Source organism: Phyllostomus hastatus, unplaced genomic scaffold (assembly GCF_019186645.2).
Source record: "Phyllostomus hastatus isolate PE091 unplaced genomic scaffold, TTU_PhHast_1.1 phas_scaffold_129, whole genome shotgun sequence".
Taxonomy (NCBI): Eukaryota; Metazoa; Chordata; class Mammalia; order Chiroptera; family Phyllostomidae; genus Phyllostomus; species Phyllostomus hastatus.
In genome coordinates, this window is record NW_025334009.1 from 29,698,955 (window position 1) to 29,720,311 (window position 21,357).

The 21,357-nt window shown below is 37.9% G+C and overlaps 1 protein-coding gene across 2 annotated transcripts in view; it reads right to left on the reverse strand.

Moving 5' to 3' along the window:
- ACAD11 (acyl-CoA dehydrogenase family member 11) overlaps positions 1 to 21,357 on the reverse strand; it is a 72,061-nt gene that overhangs the window by 40,587 nt on the left and 10,117 nt on the right. For both annotated transcript variants that reach the window (XM_045857460.1, XM_045857459.1), the window contains exons 4-9: positions 21,003 to 21,164; positions 19,446 to 19,610; positions 16,915 to 17,056; positions 16,197 to 16,318; positions 11,287 to 11,393; positions 8,304 to 8,430 (exon numbers count right to left, since the gene is read on the reverse strand). In XM_045857460.1, the coding sequence (XP_045713416.1) occupies positions 8,304 to 8,430; positions 11,287 to 11,393; positions 16,197 to 16,318; positions 16,915 to 17,056; positions 19,446 to 19,610; positions 21,003 to 21,164 (825 nt within the window). The remainder of the gene's footprint in view (positions 1 to 8,303; positions 8,431 to 11,286; positions 11,394 to 16,196; positions 16,319 to 16,914; positions 17,057 to 19,445; positions 19,611 to 21,002; positions 21,165 to 21,357) is intronic.

A 21,357-nucleotide genomic window follows, 5' to 3' on the forward strand; every position in this document is an offset into this window, starting at 1 on the left:
TGGAGGGTTGAAAAGTGAGGTTAGACTCAGCTGGAAAGAAAACAATCAAAAGGAGGATCTGAAGAAATTCCTCCTTTCTTGAATGAAGCACAGAATTCAACAGAAGGCAAATATGAGTGGTTGAGGGGTATGATGAACACAGAAGTTCTCACATAACCCTAATTGGAGCTGTAGATGAGACTGAGGAGAGATGGAGTGCTGGAGAAGGTATCTAACAGATGTGGGGTCTGCCCTGCCTGGTCTCAGGAAGCTGTAACCCCCCTATGGCTAAGGCTGAGTGAGAGACCTCCAGTCCAGGAGACACTAAGGAGATGAAACTTATTTCCCTCACATGAATGCTGCCTATTCTGTGCCTGGCCTCTAATGCTTGATCAGGTAGCCAATGACAGGTAAGATTTCCCAAGGAGGGAATCGCCTAAGACAGGTATGATCACGTGGAGGCCTCAGGAAAGAGACTCAGGGGACTGTGGAAATGAAGGGGTGATCAATATCAACCCCTGCCCCCTCGGCTTTGTCAAAGCCTGAGTCCTTGTTCTTAGTTGTGAGAAATCCAAGTCTCCTGGCTGCCTTTGTCTCCTCTGCCCGACTCAGGCCTGCGGAAATAACAGGGGCGGTGAAGCCCAGGCCAGAGTCGGCGGACCCCCGGGGTAATCAGGCCTGGGACATAGAATATGCAAGATCCTGTGAGATCTGCTTGTTGGAGGATGCTATTGAATTAGAATATGAAGGCACGGGCAGGAAAGGAGACTAGCCTTTTAGGTCCTGTAGTCTTTTTAAGTGATAAAACCCAAAATCTCACATTGGCCCTCGAATTCAGAAAGCACAATGAAGCCAGAGCACAGTCAAACTGCAGAAAATCAAAGGGGAAGAAAGGCTCTTAAAGGGACAAACAAGAGGCTTACATCTCAGAGCAACAAATGAGGATATCAGTGGGATAGTATCTCTAATTGCTGAGAAAATAACTGTCAATCTAAAATTCTGTATCTAATAAAATGATCTTTCAAGAAATGAGGCAAAATAAAGGCATTAGAGAGAAAGAGAGAGAAACAGAGAGACAGGGACAAACAGATACAGACAGAGAAGAGACGAAGATAAATCATTACTTCCCTTGCCTGGGGCAAAAAGAAAAAGAAGGAAAAGAGAAAGATAAAAGCTTATTAGAAGATTCACATTAAGAGAACTTGAAGAAACATCTGAGCTGCAGGAAGGAATGAACAGTAAATAAAGTCATAGACACAATGGGCAATAGCCACATAAAATAATAATGGTAATCTCTAATTTGTGCAACTAAAACATCGAGATGAACTAAAATCTTGGACTATAATGGCATTCTCCAATATTTTGCTAGCATAGCATCTCTGTACCTAATTTCTTCCCTCTACACCTGCACTTGGGCTAGCAGAATTACTTCACTGGATTAAAAGCTATGAACATTGTCAAAACTCCAGATTACAAAATTATTTTCTAAAATTATTCCACCAATTTAGTCATATGCGTAGTGTACTAAAATGTTCCTTTTATTGAAGGATGTTTAGTCTAGAGCAGCGATTTTCGACTGGTGTGCCGCAAGAATTTTTAAAATATGCAGTACCTGACTATTTAGTCAGGGCCATTGGCCTCTTTCCCCTCACACTGTCAAATTTAAAAAATGACAACTGCCAACACAACATAATTGTTGGGTGTGAATGAATCAAAATTATAACTATTTTTTTGTCAGAGAGGCAAAAAATACATTTTATGGTGTGCTGCGGAATGTTAGTAATTAGTTTATGTGTGCCGTGACATGAAAACGGTTGCAAATGGCTGGTCTGGAGTACTGCTATGTTTAGTAAAAGCTTCAAGAAGACACAGGACGGGTCTTTCAAAGGCACCAGGATCAACAGCACTTGTTATTTCTGTCAGGAAGTCACTGAAATTTCCTGTTTAGGGTTGTTTATTATTTCCATGCCTTGTATTGCCACAGAAATAGTCAATGCTGTTGTGCTTGATAAGAAACATATTACGCAATACATTTACAAATTCCTCATCTCTGACTACCTATGATACTACAGTTCTGAGAAATTATGTCAGTGTTCATATAATTATTTGAAAACGTGTATTATTTAATACTTCCTGTTCTAAAATCTATGCATTTAGAGATTTGCAAACTCTATTTGTGGTACAGTAAGGGTCAGAATTAAAATAAAATACAAAGAGCTTTCTTTAGTTCTTAAAATATAAAAGAGTTTACTGGTAAAAGAAGAAAGCAGAAAATATGCTTGATGCCTGATCAATTTTCCCAAAATATCACCTTTAGCATCTAACTTCCTCATTCACTGACTGAGATACTGTGATGGGGTCTGTTGGTTCTGAATCTTAGATCTGAGCCTACAAATAATTTGCAATTTACTATGTTTTTCACGTTCAACCTGAGTCTGTTAGAAAGAAGCAATAGTTCTTAGTATATTATTAGACTCAGTAGGAAAAAAAGACGAATGTTATTATGTTAAAGTGTGTTCTCAGTAACATGTCATATTGCTAGTTCCTGTTTTACATGCTATTTTTGGGACTCCTTATCCTTATACATTTTAAATAACAATTGCTTTTAACATTCTCATAGATAATGAAATTATGTTCTACCTTCATGATATCCAAGGAGTTTCAAAAGATCATTAAAATTGTTTAAATAAAGCTTATTTTTTTCCTGTTATAAAAAATTGGGAAAATATGTAAAAGTACTAAGAAAAAGTGATTAATAGGCTTACTAGCTAAAGTTACATACTATTAAGATGTTTGTGTATTATGTGATACAATCGTGTTTTCCAAACCTAACTTTTAGTTTTTGTAAACTTATAACATTTAATAGAATTTTATAGGCTTTCCCCCTTCCATTTTGAAAAAGCAAATTTGTTTTCTCCAAATATCACTTCAAAAATGTATGTTCACAGATAGAGAATATTATTGGTCAGAATCATTCTACAGTATAACCATTTTTACAGATGTTGGTAAAACTTTTTAAAGGGAGAAAGAGCTCACATTATTAGAAGTGCATATATTCCAGATGTGAAAGATCTACAACCACAAAATGATGGTGGCTTTCCTTGCCACACAAAACACTGACAGTCTTCCTTTTAAAGCTACAATCTGCTTTTTTCTTATAAACCATTTTTACTGCAAATTCTTTATAAATATTTCAATAGCTGCATGACATTATATTCAGAAGATGCATCACAACCCAATTTGTGAGACTTCTGTGCTCCCTTGATTGCCTGGTCATGTTTATGAATGAAAGAGCAAGGTACGTGGCTTCTGGTTGCAAGCGCTAGCATGTGAACAAGCAGGCTTCTGTTTAGAGTGAGAAGGTAAGAATCTGGCAAGGTGGTAGGCCAGCAGGAGTTTACACTGAATTCCCACCAGAATAAAAAAAAAAGCCAAAAAATGGGGGATTCTACTCTAGAGCACTAACTGGTATGTTGAAGCCCTGGCTTCTCTGAAACAGATGCTTTGCTTGTACAGAGTACTCTTGCAGCCTCCTAAGGCAAACACCACTGCTACCTAAGAGTATTAGAGACCAATCCAAGCAGCCCACCCACAGGTTCATTCTTCAATCAAAAAAAAAAAAAGTTATCACCTGTGCTATCTAGCCTTCTCTTACTTCAAAATTCTTTTGAGATGTGGCTTCCTATGTTGTGGTTTATTCTTTTATATCATCCAATCTGCTTTCCAAATCCAATTTCTGTTCTCTCTTGTTTTTCAGGTTCAGAATATTTTACTCATAATTTACACACCATATTAGAGAACAATAATCCATAACCCTGAACCTATCTTGAATAATTTTCTTGTAATACATTTCCCAAAGCAATATGAAATATAATAATATTTCAGGATATTTTAATATTAAGTATTACTAAAACAATATATTTTTTAAGATTTTATTTATTTTTAGAGAGGGGAAGGGAAAGAGAGGGAGAGAAAAAAATCAATGTGTGGTTGCCTCTCGCGTGCCCCCTACTGGGGACCTGTTTTGCAACCCAGGCATGTGCCCTGACTGAGAATTGAACTGGCGACCTTTTGGTTCACAAGCCAGTGCTCAATTCACTGAGCTACACAAGCCAGAGCAGAATCTTATTTTTAATAAATTATCTTTCTAGGTTTTTGGAGTCTAGAAACTAAGAGTTTACTATATTTAAATGTAATTTACCAATAATAAAATAATTATTTGGTGACCAGGAGAGCCAGAAAATAAACCATATTCCAAATGAGAAATTATTCTAATATTTAATTCACAAAGAAATGAGCCTTCCAAAACCAAACAGGAACAAAAGTGGTGAACAATGTTTGCAGCTAAATTGCATCAAAAAATGGGAGAAGTTATTTCCAAGGGTGTTATTACAGAAATAAGCCATAAGACCCAGTTAGAAATCTATATGCAGGGAAAAATCTTAAATCCTAAATTATTAGCAAAAATTCAAAAGAAACAAAAATAAATATCTAGAGAGAACTGAATATAAATAATCAGTAATAGTAATGATAATACATATCTTCAAAGACAAGGGTAGAAAGAAATATTACTAGCTATTAAGGGAAATTACTCTCAAAAAAGACCTGTAGAAATAAAAAAACTTTTATACATATATTTCCTATTTCTTTAAAGTTAAAACAACGTTTAATTTGGGGAGAGAAAATTAAAATGAGAACCCTTAAGATTAAAATAAAGATGGTGGACTTGAATGTCGCTAAAGATAGGTTTTAATGTTCGCACCACACAAAACAGACATGGTCATTAAGTGACGGGATGGACAGAGTGGTTGCTAACACAATGGTGATGATCATTTTGTAGTTTACAAATGTGTAAAATCAACAGGTGGTGTACATTTAAACTTTCACAATGTTACATGTCAATTATCTCTCAAAAAAACTGGGAAAAAGATAAAGATCATGGCTGGTCTCCAAAATGCAAGCCCTCAAGAAGACTGTATTTTTTTTAAAAGATTTTATTTATTTATTTATTTTTTAGAGAGGGAAGGGAGACAGAGAGAGAGAGAGAGAGAGAGAGAGAGAGAAACATCAATGTGCGGTTGCTGAGGGCCATAGCCTGCAACGCAGGCATGTGCCCTGACTGGGAATCGAACCTGCGACACTTTGGTTTGCAGCCTGCGCTCAATCCACTGAGCTATGCCAGCCAGGGCTAAGAAGACTGTATTTTAAAAAAAATTAATTAATGAGTTTTTTACCTTACAAATAATTTTTTAAAACTTTGATCACACCAAAAGAAACACTGGCTCCCACAAGTCAATGCAACTTCTTAATGAAATTGCCTACAATCAAATATTTGTTTTATGAATAAAAAAATGTGATGGGTTTTCTCTTTTTTTATTTAAAAATAACACTTGCCTCAAAACTTCTAACAATTTTTATTGCTACTACTTGTGAACCTAAAAGTGCTACTCTGTTTTAACCAACTGGCTTTTAGGCAATTAGCTTGTTTTGGAGTTTTCTGATAAAAATTACTGAAAAAAAATTTATTAGAAAATATTCAAATACATTTACAGATACAGAAAGAGATTGTGTATCAACAACTCAGGACTAATAAATAGCTTCCACATTTATTTTAGTTCTTTTCTTCTAAGAAATACATGTTACACCCTCTCTTAATCCCATTCCTCTCTCCCCATCCCCAGAGACATACACTATGCTTCAGTTGATCATTAGCTTTCTTTTTTTTGTATTTTAAAGTGTTTATTATTGATTATGCTATTATAGTTTTCTCCATTTTTCCTCCTTTATTCCCCCTCCACAGTTCCCTCCCAACGCTCCAGCAATTCCCCTCCCTTAATAGACAGGGAAAGCTAAAAAACGGTATAGGAAACAAAGGACTCAAAGAACTTGAATGTACAACGGTACATACGCACCAGCCAGGGCTAAAATATTAATATTGTATTTTAATGAGGAGCATGCATTCATGTACTTAAGAAAGTTGAAGCACACATTTGAAACTACCAAGGTCCCACATGTGGAAAGTGGCACAAAAGCAATTCAGATTCAAATAATCTGACCCCAGAGTGTTCACTCTAACCATGATAACCATGATATTATCCTGTCCCTCACAAGGAGACTTGCTCATGGTCACTCATTATTACTAATTTGCAGAATTTATACTGCAACCCAGAGACAACTGTCTCAAAATGCCACGTTCTTCCAGGGGCCCTGCTACCTTTTCCTATGCAGCAGCGTCAGTACTACATTTTGTGACAAGCTCACAGAACGACTTTCTCTGTTCTCTTTTCAAAACCTTAGTTCTCTGATGTGTCCCCCTCCTGTTTTATACTTTCACCAATTTATTCCATTTGTGGGAGGAGAGGTAAATGCTGCCATCTCGAACCGAAAGTGTTGCATTTTCTTGTTAATACCCCAAAGTTCAGAATTTTAAAGCTCAAAATTGTATACATACTAACAGAAAGTTTCCAAAGTAATAACTTAAGCACTGAACACAAATAAAAGTTGAGTATTTTAGAACAGATTTCTTCATATTTAAGTAGTATTTTCTTTAAAAAACTATATACTCATACAGCAAGTGCTGGTGAGGATGTGGAGAAAGGGGAACCCTTTTGCACTGTTGGTGGGAATGTAGACTGGTGCACCCACTGTGGAAAGCAGTAAGAATATACCTCAAAATGTATCTGCCTTTTGACCCAGTTATCCCACTTCTGGGAATACATCCGAAGGAACCCAAAACACTAATTTGAAAGAACATAAGCACCCCTATGTTTGTTGCAGTGTTACTTAAAATTGCCAAGATATGGAAGCAGCTCAAGTGTCCATCAGTAGATGAGTAGATAAAAAAAACTATGAGACATTTACACAATGAAATAGTACTTGGCTGTAAAAAAGAAGAAAAATCTTACCTATTGCAACAGTATGGATGGACCTGGAGAACATTATGCTAAGTGAAATAAGCCAGTCAGAGAAAGACAAATACCATATGATTTCACTCATATGTGGAATCTAATGAACTGAAATAACAAGGAAAATGGAGACATAGAGAGCAGGATGACAGCTAGTTGCTGGGGGTGGTGAGGGAGTGGAGGGATTGAGCAAAAAGGAAAAAGGCCTCATGGACAACAGTGTGGTGAATGCTGGGGAGAGTGGGGTATAAGGGGACTAATTGGTAATGGAAAAATATAATTAAAAAAATATATAAGCCATACAAAAACTATACCCCACTGTATGAACAAAATTAATCTCATACCAGATCTTCACTAAAAATACAATTATTCATATAATTCAAGCAATAACATTAACCATCCTATAAACACAAATTGATGAACAATTTTGTTGAAAGAATTTTAGTCTTTTTCAGTTTTCTATTTGATTTTGCCAAATTTCTAGATCTCTCAGAATCATAAAAGATTAAAATAGGAACTTCTTGTACACTTAGTCATACCAATTCACATTGTAGTTGAAGAACTTGGGGCTCTAAGTCACTGTTGTGTGCCCAAGACCACCTAACTGTGGCAGAAATGGGCTAGACGTGAACCCTTACAATCTACACCAGTGCTCCATCCACATATACCTCATCCCACCTGCCTTACATGTTTTCATAATAGCTTTTCTCTTTTCCTCACAGCCTTTATCATCTCTTATTTAATGTCTGTCTTTCATGCCCCATGGGAGTATATGTCTTGGGGCCCTGTCTATCTTGTTCTTTCTTTTACTTTCAATGGCTTTCCAAGTGTCTAACCCATTATTTGATCCCTGATAACTGCCTGTTAACTGAATGAATGAATGAATGAATGCACCATGTTACTTCTTTACCCTCAGTGAACTGACTGAAACTTAATACCTTAAAATAGTATCATGTGAGAAGAGGGGTGGTAGTAATTGTAAACTGCTTGAAATGACACTCAAAAATCTCTGGGTACGCCTACCTTGTGTCCTCTACAGTTCTCTTCACTCTCAAAGGAGTCTGTAAAAAACCCAAAACCAACCAAACAAACAAAACACCGTAAAGTCACTGCCTTGGCAAAGGCCCTCAAAGTAGTGTTTTACTCTAATATAATAAGGTTCTAAACTTTAAACAAAGTTAATTCCTTTCAACTTAATTTTAATTCCACAGATTTATCTGTAGCATTCCCTTAGCATATTTTAGAAGCTTGGGGTTTTTCAGGGTCAGGTTCTGTAGCAGCTCAGTGCTCAGGTCAGGAGGGGCACCTAGTTATGGACTGACTGCCAAGACCAGATACCACGGTGCTCCTAGAAGCAGAGATAACAGAAGTAATGGATAGTCCCTGAGCACAAATACATTCTGTTCACACAAAGCTTACCTTTTCAGCTGGAAAGATGTGCTGCTTCATGAAATGCCTCACCCTAGTAAGAAGTTCCTGGCCTCTCCGAGTCTGTACAAACAACTTTGGGGTATTCTCCTTCTGTGGCAGTATAGTTCTGAAAGATCTTTGTAAAAAGAAGTTATGAGGATATCCAATTATTATATTTCTGAATATAAAGTGACGTCTTCCCTAACTCCCCAAAACCAGCACTCAGAAGGAACTGCCACATTTTGAATTTTTTAAGTCTTTCATATTATGGGGTGAATAGAGAATCACTTTATTTTTAACATAAACTTTAATGCTTAGACATTATTTGGGGAAAACATAAGCCTGGCGTGATCTCAATCAATGATAATTTTGAATCTTGAATGAAGTCACTGGTTAGAATCTCTTAAAAAAGCAGGACGGGGGGAGGAACAAAAGAAACTGAACATAAATTTAATGGTTACTCTTAGTATATGTCTCACAAATATAACTGCTGGGTATCATTATAAACACCTCTAAAGATCATTATGATGAGCAACAGTCAGTCGTTATGTTGTGGAGATTACAAATATTCGTCTATACAGTGGATTGTAAAAACAAGGCTGTGTTAACATTATGGCACAAGTACTTGTCACTTGGGCAAAATTTCCAGGGACAGCATCATCTATGGATTCAGTAAGTGCCATACATCACACCACTTAGATGGGAGTGTGGCTGGCAACGTGCATTAGATGCCTCACAAGTGCTCCACTGATAGAGACATGGATTTGAATGATGCTTACAAAACATTGGAATAAAATTTCATGGCATGTGATAATGGAAGAAAGCAGTATTTCTAAATTTAGTAAATAATCTCATGCGAGGGGGACTTCCGGCAAGATGGAGGAATAGGTGGACGCACCGTGTCTCCTCGCACAACCAAGATTAGAACAACAATAATTTACAGACAAAATATCACTCAGAACTGACAGGATTTATCTGAATGGAAGTCGGACAGCCAAGAAGTTGAAGTAAACCCGTACACCCAGACCGGTAGGAGACGATGAGCCGGGCGGGAGCGGGACTGGCGCGGGTCGGCAGTGCGCGGAGGTCGGGGAAAATTTGGCGTGAAATTGGCGCGACAGCCATCCGGGGCGCAAGAACGCAGCGGTGATCCCTGAGTACGCAAGCTGCGGCTGGCGGACCCTGTGGGGCAGCGATTGTGGACCAGGGCAGAGCTCGCAGCCCAGGATCCCAAGGAAGGTCCTGAGCCTGGGAGAACGGAACTACTGCCATTGTCCCCTCCCGCTCCCGCCCCCGCCCACACATATAACGTCATAATCTAGCGACTGGGGTGCCCAGCCCCAGTGAACATCTAAGGCTCTGCCCTCCACCATAACAAGAGCGACCAGAGACAGGGAAAGACATAAGACATGTATCCAACAGAACAGATCAGTCCCCCAGGACTCATCCTTTTGAGTGACCAAGAAATAGCCAATCTATCAGATGCACAGTTCAAAACACTGGTGATCAGAAAGCTCATGGAATTGGTTGATTTTGGGTGCAATTTAGATGAAAGGATGCAGGTTACCATAAAAGAGATGCAGGAAGATACGCGGAGGAGAGCCAATAGTGAAAGGAAGGAATCTGAGTCTCAAAACAATACAGTGGACCAGAAGGAAGATAGAATCAACCAAGCAGGAAAGCATGATGAAATAAGAATTCAAAAAATCGAGGAAAATCTTAAGAGCATCCAGGACACCTTTAAACGTTCCAACATCCGAATTATAGGGGTACCAGAACAGGAAGGAGAAAAAGCAACAGATGGAGCACGTATTTGAACAAATAATAAAGGAGAACTTCCCCAATCTGGCAAAGGGAACAGTCTTCCAAGAAATCCAAGAAGCTCAGAGAGCCCCCAAAGAAGTTGGACCCAAGAAGAAACACACCAAGGCACATCATAATTACATTAGCCAAGGTAAAAATGAAGGAGAGAATCCTAGAAGCAGCAAGAGATAAGGGGACAGTCACCTACAAAGGAGTTCCCATCAGACTGTCAGCTGATTTCTCCAAAGAGACCTTACAGGCAAGAAGGGGCTGGAAAGAAATATTCCAAGTCATGAAAGACAAGGACCTACATCCCAGATTGCTCTATCCAGCAAAGCTCTCATGTAGAATGGAAGGGAAGATAAAGTGCTTTTCAGATAAAGTCAAGTTAAAGGAGTTCATCATCACCAAGCCCTTATTTTATGAAATGCTAAAGGGACTTATCTAAGAAAAGAAGATAAAGAAAAGACAAGTATAGTAAAAGGACAGCAAACTCACAATTATGAACAACCACACCTAAAGCAAAACCAAAAGAAACTAAGTAAACAACTAGAACAGGAACAGAACCACAGAAATGGAGGGCACATGGAGGGCTAGCAGCAGGGGGGTGGGAGGAGGAGAGAGGGGGAAAAGGTATAGAGAATAAGTAGCATAGAATGTAGGTTGAAAATAGATAGGGGGAGGGCAAGAATAGTACGGGAAATGTAGAAGCTAAAGAACTCATAAGCATGACACATGGACATGAACTAAAGTGGGGGAATGTGGGTGGGAGAGGGGGTACAGGGTGGAGGGGAGAGAAGGGGGGAAATGGGACAACTGTAATAGCATAATCAATAAAATACATATAAAAAAAGAAAGCTAAAAAAATTATCTCATGTAATTTATAATTTTAAATAGGTATATGTAACAAATATTAGAAGGAAACACTTGGGAGTTTTATCTATATCCTTAAAAGTTTATATACTCAAGTTGTCAAAGATACTTTCAATCACAAATATGAGTATTTTCTTTATATTTAAAGTCAATTTATTTTCAGGTAGGTAAGACATTGACCAAGCAAGTTATTGTGACCGGCAGCAGCAATCCTGGTGTAGGAAATAAAAGCGATCCCCATCCCCCTCCCGTTTCTAACTTTCACGTACCTAAAAGGTGCTCTAATTTGAGTTAGCCGAAGAATCTGTTTGCTTACCTTTTGGAGAGCTGCAATCCAGTTTCTGCCAGAGGCTGCACATTACTGGCAAACTGGAAGCTATCGTCAGATGCATTATTCCCCAGAAGGTATCTACTATATATTCCCTATAAATAAGTTAACAGAGAATGAGGAAAAATTACTGAAAACTGTTCAACTATCCAGTCTTTGTAGTTTTCCAGCTCTGTGGAGTCACTAAACTCACAGGGTACCAAGATAGAAATGATATTGAGATGATCAATTCCATTAATTTACATGAAGAAATAATTACATATCACCTCCTAAATTAAATAGTCATACTTAGGTCATCTGGTTAACACACTCACATCCTAACAAAACTGTAACTGGGAATCAAACCAAACTTGAAAGGGAACTCAACAGTAACCAAAGATACCAAACTGGCAAATTACACCACCTCTAAAAACCACTGCTCTCCCTTCATCATGAGGGAAAATCTACAGAAACCGAATTAAAAAAAACAACAACTATAAAACCAAAGAGAAAGCAATGAGATGTCCTCTAAGAGTATTTTATCTCATTTTTTGGACCCAGAGTTCAGGTGCAACTGTCTCCTTTGAACAATGTTAGCAGAATGCTAACAAGCTTTTCTTTCTTTCTTTCTTTCTTTCTTTCTTTCTTTCTCTCTCTCTCTCTCTCTCTCCCTCCCTCCCTCCCTCCCTTCCTTCCTTTCTTTCTCTTTCTTTCTTTCTCTTTCTTTCTTTCTTTTCTTTCTTTCTTTCTTTCTTTTCTTTCTTTCTTTCTTTCTTTCTTTCTTTCTTTCTTTCTTTCTTTCTTTCTTTCTTTCTTCCTTTCTCTTTCTTTCTTTCTTTCTTTCTCTCTTTCTTTTTCTTTCTTTCTTTTCTCTCTCTCTCTTTCTCTTTTTAAAAAGGTTCTATTTATTTATTTCTAGAGAAAAGGGAAGGGAGGGAGAAAGAGAGAAACATCAATGTGTGGTTGCTGGGGGTCATGGCCTGCAACTCAGGCATGTACCCTGACTGGGAATCAAACCTGCGACACTTTGGTTCACAGCCCACGCTCAATATGGTTAATAATACGGTTAATATGACTGTAAAATGCAGGATGAGGTATAACACAACCATTTCCTAAAGATATTTCAGTTGTTTGTGAATGGCATGAAGTCTGAGGACAGAGAAAAATAACCATAAGTTTCCTTAATCCTCCCATTCTTTTTTGTTTCGAAAATCTCTTATTTACCTTTTCTTCCTCTAAGCCCTAGCCCCTTGCCACCGAAGTATTTCAATTTCTTAAATAAACCCCCAATGTTCAAAGTACACAGAACTGAATTACTATAATAAAGAATGCATTTTAGATTAAGCTGTAGTTTTAAAAAAACTTAATTTATGCTGAATTAATCACATAAATATGATGTTAGAAAATGGAAAAACTTACTCATCTATTCACTAAAAAGCATACATTAAGAGGCTACTCTTTGGTAGGTACTATGCTAGATTTGGGGAAGTTCAAAGAGAATTCTTTCCTCATCAATAAACCTGATTGATCAATGTTTTCTTCCAAATTATATTTTATTGATTATGCTATTACATTTTCCTAATTTCCCCCCTTTACCCCCTCTCCGCACAGCACCCCCCACTCCAACAGGCAATCCCCACACCATTGTTCATGTCAGTGGGTCATTTGTGTAAGTTCTTTGGCTACTCCATTTCCCATATTGTACTTTACATCCCCAGGGCAATTCTGTAACTACCTATTTGTACTTCTTAACTCCTCATCTCTTCACCCATTCTCCCACTTCCCCCTCTCATCTGGCAACCATCAAAATGCTCTCTGTGTCCATGATTCTGTCTCTGTTCTTGTTGGTGTAGTTTGTTTTTTAGATTCAATTGTTTCAAGTATATTTTATTGATTATGCTATTACAGTTGTCCCATTTTTTTTCCTCCCCTTTATTCCCCTCTGCCCTGCACCCTCCCTCCCACTAGCATTCCCCCACCATAGTTAATGTCCATGGATCATACATATAAGTTCCTTGGCTTCTCCATTTCCTATACTACTGTTAACCCTGTCTGTTTTCTACCTACCATTCATGCTTACTCCTTGTACCTTTCCCCCCATTCTCCCCCCGTCCCTCCCCACTGATAACCCTCCATGTGATCTCCATTTCTGTGGTTCTGTTCCTGTTCTAGTTGTTTGCCTAGTATGTATTTGTTTTTAGGTTCAGTTGTTGATAGTTGTAAGTTTGCTGTCATTTTACTATTCATATTTTTGATCTTCTTCAATTTCTTAGATAAGTCCCTTTAACATTTCATATAATAAGGGCTTGGTAATGATGAACTCCTTTAACTTGGCCTTATCTGAGAAGCACTTTATCTGCCCTCCCATTCTAAATGATAGCTTTGCTAGATAGAGTAATCTTGGATGTAGGTCCTTGCCTTTCATGACTTTGAATACTCCTTTCGAGCCCCTTCTTGCCTTTAAGGTTTCTTTTGAGAAATCAAGTGATAGTTTTATGGGCACACCTTTGTAGGTAGCTATCTCCTTTTCTCTTCCTGCTTTTAAGATTCTTTCCTACCTTTAATCTTGGGTAATGTAAATATGATGTGCCTTGGTATGTGCTTCCTTGGGTCCAACTTCTTTGGGACTCTCTGAGCTCCCTGGACTTCCTGGAAGTCTATTTCCTTTGTCAGATCAGGGAAGTTCTCCTTCATTATTTTTTCAAAGAAGTTTTCAATTTCTTGCCCTTCCTCTTCTCCGTCTGGCACCCCTATGCTGTGAATGTTGGATCTCTTAAATTTGTCCCAGAGGCTGCTTGTACTATCTTCATTTTTTTAATTCTTTTTTTGTTCTTGTTGGTTTTCATTGGTTATTTTCTGCTTCCTTGTGTTCCAAATCATTGCTTTGATTCCCAGCTTCATCCATTCTGCTGTTGTTTCCCTGTAAAGTGTTCTTTATTTCAATTAGTGTGTCGTTTGTTTCTCACTGGATCTTTTTTATGCTGCTGAGGTCCTCAGTAAGTTCTTCACAGTGTTTGGAACTCTGTATCTGATAGATTGCTTATCTTCATTTTGCTTAGCTCTTTTTCTGGAGTTTTCATCTGTTCTTTTATTTGGGCCATATTTCTTTGTCTTCTTGTTTTGGCAGCCTGCCTTGTTTGTTTCTGTGTATTAGGTAGAGCTGCTTTAACTTTGTGTCTTCGTACTGTGGCCTAATGTAGTAGATGTCCTGCAGAATCCAGAGGCACAACCTCTCCTATCACCCAAGCTGGGTACTCAAGGTGTGCCCTCTGTGCGGGCTGAGTACACTCTCCTCTTGTAGTTGAGCCTTGGCTGCTGTAGGCAGATCATGGGAGGGATTTACCCAGGCCAGTCAGCTGTAAGGATTAGCCATGACCATTGACTACCAACCTCCACTCTCTGTGGAGAATCAGCTATGCAGGGACAGGGTGGTGGTGCTCTGACATGGTTGGTAGCTATTCACTGGGTGTGCTTGTCCTGGGGTCCCCTGGGTAGTGCAGGCCAAGGTCAGACCCCACCTATGCTTTGTCTGGGGCCACCCTGCCTGAACAATAAAGCAATCTGAGATGTCAGCTACTTGTGCTGGGCTTAGAGATTCCCAGGCAAGGACAAGCTGTGAATCTAGTCTGGCTGCTGATATTGCTGGGCATGGGGTTCACTGAGGCCTACTTGCTTGTCTGATAGGATTTAGGAAAGTTGTGTAGCATGAGCCAAGACCAGCCATTCTTATGGAAAAGCAGTTCTGTGTCTGTGCTTCTCCTACCAATCCAAGATATGGGTTCTTTAATTCCGTAATTGTCAAAGACTTCCATTCAATTCGATTTCTGACAGTTCTAAGTGATGGTTATTCAATATTTTAGTTGTAATTTGGATGTGGCTGTGCAAAGAGGCGAGTCATGTCTGCCTACACTGCCTACACTGTGAGTTGGGTGGCGTGCAGTCTCTGGAGATCTCCAAGGAGAGTCAAACAGTGTTAGCCAGGTTGATGGAGTCTCAGATGACACCAGCTTGCCAGCTCTACTCGAGGAGACCTCAGCAAAGGGACAATGGCCTCTGTTCACCTTGATGCCAAACAGTTTCTCCCTGCATACCACTGGTGCCTTTCAAACTGCTACTCCAATGCTGGAGCTCAGAGGGAACAAGTCCGAGTAGGTGAGTCCATGTGTGAGTTCTTTAAGAAGAACTGCTTGGGGCTCCAGAAGTTTCTCCCACAGACTCAATCCCCACTGATTTTCACAGCCAGATGTGGTCACTTATCTTCCTGGCACTGGAACCTGAGGTTGGGAGGCCTGGTATGGGGCTGAGATTCCTTGTTCCTCAGATATCCCTCCCAAATTTTTATCCACCACACATTGGTATGGTACCAGGCGGTTCTGTGTCTGTACCTCTCCTGTCAATATGGATCGATGTGGGTTAATTCCGTAAGTTGTCAGACTTCCATTCAACTTGATTTCTGACAGTTCTGAGTGATGGTTATTCTATATTTTAGTTCTAATTTTGATGTGGCTGTGCGAAGAGGTGAGCCATGTCTGCCTACACTGCTATCTTGACCGGAAGTCTCATAAAAGGTTTTAAAGTCTGAAGCAGACATCATTAAAAGATTTTAGCTGTGTCTTACAATGGATATTCATAAAATAGCCAATTTTCATAAGTGTTTCTCTTTTTATCATTATGTCTTTCTCCCTTCTTCTATCTTTTAAGTTTAATATACCAAAAAGTGGTAATACATTTTGCTACTCATATTTTCTCCTCGCAAATTCCTATTCTGTAAATTCTGAATTTATATTTAACCATGTCTTGTTATTTGTCATTATGGAAATCCAAATGATCTAAGAATAAAAAAAGACATGTAAAACCCTTGAACACCAGAAAATACTTAATAAATAATGGTAAAACACATGTTAAAAACAATTAATTACCTGTGATATTCCAGCCATTTTAAAGCATGAAAGGGCAAGAAAGAAATTCCAATTAGGAAGAGTACAAGTAATTTCCCTGCAGCGGCAATATGTTAAAATTAGTTCTTCCATTGATGGTATTCCTATAAAAACAGTATGCACTGTGAACTTTAATAAAAATCTCATGGTAAATATTTCAAAGTGTCATAATATTGCATATGTTTATAAAATTAAATATAATAACCATTAGTCCATATAACAAAACATGTTCTAAATGTTGATTTCCAAAAGAAAACCATACACAAAGAATTATATTTTATCATAAATTACTACAAGTTCAATGGAATATTCAGAAAAAGCAATAAAAATAATTTAGAAACATTTCAAAAACAAATAAAAGCTTTTTATCTAAAATTGAAATATAATCCTATTTTTTTAATGTTATATTTATTTACTTTTTAGAGAGAGGGTAAGGGAGGGAGAAAGAGAGGGAGAAAAACATCAATGTGCAAGAGATACACTGATTGGTTGCCTCTAGCATGGCCCCAACTGGGGACCCAGCCCGCAACCCAGGCATGTGCCCTGACTGGGAATCGAACCGGTGACGCTTTGGTTCACAGGCTGGCACTCAGTCCACTGAGCTACACCAGCCAGGGATATAATCCTATTTTTAAGTCATTCGGAATAATAAAGATAATTGTATATTAATAGGAATTTAGGCATCATTATGTTTTCATACCTATGTTTTCTTGAAAATAAGAACCGTGATTTATCATTGGAACTGTCCTTGGCCAAAAGTAGAACAGGGAGACATGAGCTAAGTCTGACAAAGGATGACCAATGGTTGAAAGCTCCCAATCCAGTACAGCTATAACTCGAGACTATAATTAAAAATAAAAAGAATTAAACATTTTAGATAGAAGACAACTAAAATGGAGGAAATAAGTGAAACAGAATACATTCAGAATCATATTTTCCATCAAAAGGAAAGCTGAGGCCATAGTCTGTAGCTTTACCCGCAGTGGCACGTCTCACGTACACGCTAACACCTTGGTTGTGTAGAGCCAAGCCCTCCGACCTGTCAGTTCTCCAGCTTTTCCTTCACACAGCCTTAGTCTGTCTCCTAATGAGCAGAGACCGAAAGAGTAGAAACATCCCAGGTGGGAATAACTGCGGTAAAGCAGAAGTTCTAATAATTTCCTACAGTTTAAGAATTTATGCCATATGTAATTAAGAGTTTGCTCTGGTGATGAATCTTACTACATAACAAATATTACAATCTGACAGCAATTGTAATTTTTAAAATGTTATTTCATAGTATAAGGATAAAAATGTAATTGATGTAAAAAAATGTAAAAAGATGTTGTTTATTTTACAAATACAAACTCTACCATTATATAGCAACATAATAGTCACATAATTTGGAATCAATAAAACAGAAAATTTCCCTCATTCTATTTTGTATAACAATAAGTATCAAGGGAATATATTTCTTTATGTTAAGAACACAGACAGTCAACTGTAAATACAAGAGGAAAAGCAATTTGCAGATAACATGTATAGCATTTTTGTTTAAATAAAAAGGTTATAAATGAATTACTTCAAAGGGTTGAGGAGTGTGGGGGGTGCAGAGAAGGGAACATCCCTTGGACTGTTCGGTGCAGAGGAGTGGCATGACAGGGTTTGCCTCTGGGGGTCACTCTGGCCTTTGGACTGTAGGAGGGCCACTGAGGAGGCTACAGCAATAATCTAGTTAAAATTATCCAAGCCAGATAAAATAACAGAGGTCGTTTGGGCTGAGTGAAGTGCTGGGTTTCAGGCCTTTATGTAACCTTGTGTATGCCTGACCTCCCTTGCTCTTCTGGTGCACTTATAGGTATTATTCTAGCTTCGAGGAAAAATGTGGATTTTGGAATTACACAGACGTATATTCAGATCTTAGTTCCACCATTTATCAGCTGTATAATTCTAGACAAGACAGTTATCCTCTCAGATTCTTAATTTTCTCAGTCACAACATACACTTCCTTGCATAGGGTTAAATGTCACAATTAACAGAGGGCAGGGAGCATGTCTGTTTTTTCACCAGTTCCTAGCAAAGTACCTGGCACACAGTAGGTGGCCAATATGTATTTATTCAGTGAATAAGTACAGAACCTGGTACATAACAGGCAGTTAAAATTTGCTATTAGGACCATGGGGAAAATTGATCACTTCCTTCCACTATGATTTGATGTTACAAAACCTTTCATTGCTGTGGTTATACTGTTATTATAAAGTACTATACTAGCTGGATTTTGTAAGCTAATGAAAAACATTGGGTACATTTTTCTCTATTGTTCTATTTGCTTCTGTGCTCTTAACATCCAGAGAAGATGAGATACTTATCATATGCTATAAATGGTTAACTTTTTCTAAGTGAAAGTTGGAAATCTCCTTTATAGTTACATTTCAAGATATCTGAAATATTTCTTAGGTAATTCCACAAAGCTGTGAAACAACAGCCAGTGAGAAAAACTGATGGTTAATCAAACTGTATCAATTACTGTAAATTAATTAGCATAGTTTATTAGCATCCTGTCTATCCCTGTTTGTGTAGAGAGCTATAAAAAGCTCAGTATAACTCCTAGTGGTTGAGATGAACATTTACTAGTCCATTTTGCTAACCTATTAACAAAATTATTTCTGACAGTTTCCCTGAAACCTCAGCACAAATGACTGTTTTTTTGTTGATTATGTTCTACATTTTTAAATTTTTCTATGTATGCTTTTTATACTACTGAGTTCTATTAAAATGTATGTATCTTACCTTTTCAAAACAGAAGAAGCATATGCAAGCCCAGAGGACAAACAGCAGATAAAGAAGGCAAAGGAGAACATTATAGAATTTTTAATAAAAAGATGAAACTAGGAGTAAGGTTATTATATAAAATTAAATGTCATAAGTCATATATAGTTTTGGTATAAACAGTAAAATTTGTCTTTGAAGAAAACAGCAACACAGATAAATTCCCAAATCTTATTTAAACAGTAAGTCAGGTATCACTCAGAATTAGACCCATCCTTAAAGGTAGGTAACTACCCACGTCAGAGAATCCGCAGGACTCATTTGTAGAAGTTTGAGTGGTGAAGACAGTCCTGAATGTGGGGGGAAAGTGGGGACCAAGAGGTTGGCCTCCTTCAGCACTCTGGGGGGTGGGGGGAACATCTACTTAGTACTTGTGTCCCATGTCACACCTACTTAATTTATTGTAAACATGGCTTACAGTACCTCTTTAGGGTGGAAAACTATGTTATCCAGTCTGAAATCTCCATGAATCAAATTTTCTTCATTGTCATTTTCTGGCAAGTTTTGCATGAGCCAGTCAGAGAGCTGGCTCATGGCAGGGATGTCCTGGTGAGCTGTAGCTTCATATTGCTTTGTCCAGGTTGATACCTGAAGGTGTATAAATAAGAAAAATGACAGGGCTAAAGTGGAATTCAAGATCCAGTGCTTCTAAAATTAAAGCAAAATTTAATCACCAAATTTAGTTTTCTTTTTAAATGTACAAGACAAATGCCTGTAAGTGATGGTCATATCAGCCTAAAACATTAATATCGGCCTAAAAACTTAAACATTTAAGTTTTTCTTCTATCTACTTCCATTTTACTTAGATTTTTATCACATACACACACAAACACACAATACTGGCCTGGGAATCAAGAGATGTGGGTTCTTGTTTTTATTTGGCAAATGTTTTGTTAAGAAAAAGAAGAGTGCATACAGACACACACAAATAAACAGGCACAGAGAAACTCTGGAATGTCACAAGAAACAGCACCTAAACAAAGTCCTCCGCCAACTGAGACCACATTATTTATCTGCTTATATAAATGTCTCCAGTCCTCAAGGTTATCTGTTCAGTTTAATGCAGTAAAGATCTTTATGTTTGGAATCATATAGACCTGGGTTTAAATTATGTCTAAGCCACTTATTTGTGTTACTTGATACCTGCAAACCTGTTTCCCCATCTGCAAAATAGGAGTGATAATCCCTACACCTTCAGGCTGTTGCAAAAATGAAAAGGACGTGGCATATAGTGAGTACTCTCTAAACCTTAGTTCTCTTTTTTCTCCTCTCAACCCCCTCAAAAAGACACACAAAGGAAATCAGCCCCATCCATACATATCTGGTTCTGCTGATACTTTGATTTTAAATGCTTGCCACCTGCTCCCCGTCACTCTAGGTTTTATACTTCCTTAAATACACAGTGCAAGATCTCTCTCCCAGGAAGCTTTCCCCACTTTTAAGCAAGGGCATACTGATATCTACCATCTGAATGGAACAGCTCTCATGATGAGTGCAAAAACAGTACTACTTGATTACATACTCTTTTATACCATTTTCTTGTTTCATATAAGTGAGATTCACATATTGGTCTCTTAAATGACCATAGTTCCTTTGTGGAGAGAACTTATTTCTGTTTTCTTGCTATTTAATGCAGTACTCAGCACATATTAAACATGGTCATGCTTAATAAATATCTGTTAAACCAACATCAAAAGAGAAAACTGAATAAAAATATATTAATAAAGTGCTGGTAGATGAAAAGCCTGAAGTAGCTTTAAGTTTGCATTCATTTACATTCTGTCAGTTACAGAAGCTTGCTAAACAAAATATGATCTAAAAATATAACATTGTTTTACACTTAAAATAAGTCAAACTAAAGGCTGATATTAAATGTTAGAGCCAAGTTTCAGAAAAGTATAAAGTAATAGGTTTTTATTTTGACTAATAATGTATATTACTTCTGAGAACTTTAGAAGAAGAGTGATGTGGATCCATTACCTGCCTTTTGCAGTACCCAGCACCAACTCCGTATCCTCCCAGCTGCAGTGCGTGTATGTTTAAAGAATGTAAGCGAGCCAAGGTTTCTATCATGGCCACGTATAAGGCTGAGCGTTCTGCTGGGCTAACTCCAGGAATTGTTAAATCACGAAAAATTCGACCCTATGGAAGCAATTACAATAGATAATTTAAAACAAGGTCAATCTTTTCTTGACAACTCTTTGCAGAGTTGCTATCCCCTACTGCATATAAAACTATCAGGATAACAGTTTGCAACCAAAACCAATTCTTTGTAGAATATACTAGAAAAACACTCATTTGTGAAATGTCTAATATGAGTGTACATGCACAAGGG